General features: G+C 36.4%; 2 protein-coding genes across 2 annotated transcripts; both read right to left on the bottom strand.

Moving 5' to 3' along the window:
* On the bottom strand, window positions 1-1,068 carry LOC136780828 (histone-lysine N-methyltransferase SETMAR-like). Its single transcript, XM_066739372.1, has one exon. The coding sequence runs from the start codon at window positions 1,066-1,068 to the stop codon at window positions 1-3; it is 1,068 nt and encodes a 355-aa protein (XP_066595469.1).
* Window positions 1,069-2,320: 1,252 nt separating this feature from the next.
* Window positions 2,321-3,037, bottom strand: LOC136780827 (uncharacterized). Its single transcript, XM_066739371.1, has one exon. It carries the CDS (start codon window positions 3,035-3,037, stop codon window positions 2,321-2,323), a length of 717 nt encoding a protein of 238 aa, XP_066595468.1.
* Window positions 3,038-4,139: the final 1,102 nt, after the last annotated feature.

Genomic DNA, 4,139 nt, shown 5'->3' with positions numbered 1-4,139 from the left:
TTATTTTAAAAGCTGTTCAAAATGTCTCCCCCCTGCTTCGATACAAGCTCGCGCTCGTCGCAGCAGTTCTGTCCATACGTTGTCCAGCGTACGTTCGTCTATGTTAGCAACCGCCACTTTTAAACGCTCGAGCGCTACTTCCAGCGAGCCAGGCTCCGTCACATAAACTTCATTTTTTAGGTGACCCCAAAAAAAGAAGTCCAGTGGTGTCAGATCTGGAGAGCGAGGGGGCCACCTCACAGGTCCTCGGTAAGCGATCCATCGATTTGGAAAATAATTTTCCAAAATCGCAGAAACTGGCCGAGTATTATGAGGTGGGGCACCGTCCTGCTGAAACCACATTTTGGTCCGCAGGTCTAGCGGTACATCCTCAAGTAACTCAGGCAAATCTTCCGTGAGTAATCTCGCATATAACTCCCCATTCATTTTCTCTGGAAGGACGAACGGCCCGATCACATGAGTCCCTATTAACCCGGCCCAAACATTCAATTTCCACCTATGCTGGTAGTTTACCACACGTACGAAGTGTGGATTTTCCTCGGCGTAAGTGTGAGAGTTATGAAAATTGAATGTTCCGGCACGAGTAAATAGGGATTCATCCGTGAATAAAATTCGGCGATGAAAACCAGGATTGACTTCTGATTGTGTCAGAAGCCAACGACAAAAATTAACGCGTTGTGCGAAATCACCTTCCAACAGATCCTGAACGGGTGTGTGATGGTACGGATACAAATTCGCAGCCTTGAGAATTCGATGTACCGTCATATGCGAGATTTTAACTTCTCGAGCTATGCGGCGAGTGCTTGTTGTCGGGTCAGCTTCTACTAGATTCAGTACTTTTTCCGTCACACGTCTGTCACGTAAGTTGTGTCCACCTTTCTCCTGTCTTGGCAAAACATTACCCGTTTCTAAAACTCTACGATATGTGTCTGTAAACGTCGTACTGATTGGGTGTCGTTTATTTGGGTACCTTTCCCTGTAGATTCTCGCCGCCTCTGTCGCCACACCTCGAGCTTCTCCCAGGATGTACACCATTTGGCCGTATTCCTCATTCGTGAAATTCGGCATTTTTGACACAAAATTTGGCCACTAATTATATCCCGTGATATGCAGTTCACTTGCACTCTATCCGAAAGATGCGAAAGACTGATTGTTTATTACTATGACACGATTCGGAAGAAAAAACCTAAAGATACTTCATCTGTTTATTTTGAAAACATGTGAGTGGGTAAAATGCCGGATTTCACCAATGAAGAGTACGCAGAGATGATGCTGATGCTTTGAAAAGCTTGACGGGAGGCGGCGAAAATTTACAGGCAAAAGGTATCTAAATCGCAGAAATGTTGTCTAGTATTTTAGTATTAATAATTACATCACAGGGATTCTGTTAATATTAGGCGAAAAATAAATTTCATACGGTGCTTGGATCAGGATTGTAGAACGTTAGGAGGTAATATTAATAATCGGCGTAGTTGCGGGCGTGTGTGTGTACATGTACGGCATTACGGAGCGGCGGAGAGGTACGAGCTTCTTTTGTTTTTCGAAAGGGAGGTGTCAACGAAAGCGACAGTAAAGTAATTCTTCCGTTCGATCAAAGCCCTGATTGCTCGCTTTCAAACTGATTTATCTCAGCAATCATGCTTTTGCGGATCTTATAATATAGGACTTTTCTACTTAGTATAGCCTCAAGAATCTATGGTCAAAATCTTTCGGTCTTTGGCTGGTTACACCCTGTATAATATAAAATGTAAGATGTTTTATAGTACTTTGTGGGATTTTGTTTCAGATTAAATTATAGTAATGTACGTGTGTTTACTGTATCACTGCTGAGGATGAAGCTATGTGGATCGAACATTGAAAAAAAAGAATAGATTCACCATAACGTGGTTACTGTGTCATCGCTGAGGATCAAACTGTGATAATTGAGATGAATATTAAAATAAAGAAGCTGACAGATTAGATATATAATATAACATGTTAGATATTTTACAGTACTTTGTGGGATTTTATTTAAAGTTAATATATGTAAAATAAAATTTTTGTTTTTGTTGAGTAAAGGATTATTATTGAATGTGATTTATTAAATATACTATATATACAAAGGCATGTCAAACATGCGTCTGCTCTTTTTGAATATCCAACAACCAGTTAACCTAGTCATAGACGCTCGACTCTCACACACACAAGCAGAGTTCGCGCTTCGAGCTCGAGAACTATAGCATAGTTGCGCACAACACTCCTGCGTAACTTATCTCAATGGTATAGTGTACAGACAAATGTACTATATATTCAACACGCCTCCTTACATTTGTGCTGTACATTATGCTTTTACATTCAATAATTCTCTGAATTTTATAAACTTTAATTTACATAATGCTTTAGTAAAAATATCCGCAACATTTTCATTCGAGTCGATTTTACAAACGTCGATCAATTTTTCTTTTACACTCTCGTGTACAAAATGATAGTGTATTTCAATATGTTTTGAATTCTTAGTAAAATTACCGTTGTTCGCAATATTTATTGCTCCAGAGTTATCTTCGTAGATTTTTATAGGTTCACATATAGTTATGCCGAATATTTTTACTAGTTCTCTCACATATTTTATCTCGCTTACAACTTCGGATAATGCTATATATTCTGCATATGTTGAAGCTTTTGTTACACATCTTTGTTTTCGTGACTTCCAATCAACTATATTTCCATACATTTTTATTACATAACCTGACGTAGATCTTCGATCACTATTGTCGCCACCCCAATCAGCGTCGACATAACAATTTATAATATCACATTTTTCATTCCTTTTATACCTTAGTTTTAAGTCTTTTGTTGCATGTAAATACTTCAAAATTCGCAATGCATACTTCCAATGCGTTTCACTATAACTATTTTGGTATCTACTTAGATAATTGACACTAAAACTTATATCTGGCCGAGTACTAGAACTTATATATAACAAAGCACCTATCAAGTTTCTATATTTTATATTTGACTCGCATTTCTCAGCCTTTTCAAGTTTCAAATTTGTCTCCATAGGAGTATTATACACTCTACTATTTTGTATTTTATATTTATTAGCTAGTGACTCTATATATTTCTTTTGGTTTAATGTGAGTTAGTTTTCTAGATAATTATAATTTATATCTATTCCTAGATACTCTTTGATTTCTCCTAGATCTTTCATTTTAAATTTATGTGACAAGAGTTTCTTAATACTCTGTATTTTTTCTTTGCTTTTACAACAAATTAATAAATCGTCTACGTAGATCAAAATATAAATTGCTTAATTTTCTATTCCTTTTTTATACAAACAGAGATCTACATTACTTCTTTTGAATCCCAATTTTTTAATGCATTCATCAAAACACTCATACCAGTCCCTAGGACTTTCTCTCAATCCATACAACGCTTTTGACAATTTGTATACTTTATCTGTTCCGTTTTCGTAACCTTTTGGTTGATTAACATACACCTCCGAGTTTATTTTTCCATTCAAAAATGCAGTTTCAACATCCATTTGTTCAATTTTTAAACTATTTTGACAACAATATGAAAACAAAATTTTTAAGGTTTGATTCTTTACAACTGGAGCGTATATGTCATCAATAACATTAGTTTGTTGAAAGCCTCTTACTACTAACCTAGCCTTATATCTATCATCTGATTTTCTCGTATATACCCATTTAACGTCTAAAATTTTTTTACCTTTTACTTTATCAACTAATTTCCAAGTTTTGTTTTTATTTATACAGTCTATTTCTAGATCCATAGCTTTTCCCCAATTTTTACTGTCCACGCAATTTATCGCCTCCTCAAATGTGTAAGGTACATCTACTATGCAATAATGTACGGATACTCTACTAGCACTATTTGCCGGATATCTTATCGGTCCTTTTTTTTCACGCGTAGACTTACGTAGAGGTATTTGATTTAGACTGTCTTTTCTATTTTTCGTTACAATTCTTTGTTCTTCATCGGTTTCGCTCGCACTTTCAAAAACATTTTCATCGATTTCGTTTTCGGACTCGCTTTCGCTTCTCTTACTTGACTCGGGAGTCGAAGTACGAGAAGAAGTATTTTCGTCGTCAAAATCAAGTCCAATACAATTTTCGTTTGATTCAACCACTTCAACATTT

Source organism: Prorops nasuta, unplaced genomic scaffold, assembly GCF_024137725.1.
Source record: "Prorops nasuta isolate Cenicafe-Biocafe unplaced genomic scaffold, Cenicafe_Pnas_1.2 PNAS00020, whole genome shotgun sequence".
NCBI classification, from domain to species: Eukaryota; Metazoa; Arthropoda; class Insecta; order Hymenoptera; family Bethylidae; genus Prorops; species Prorops nasuta.
This window is presented reverse-complemented; position numbering and strand designations above follow the sequence as displayed.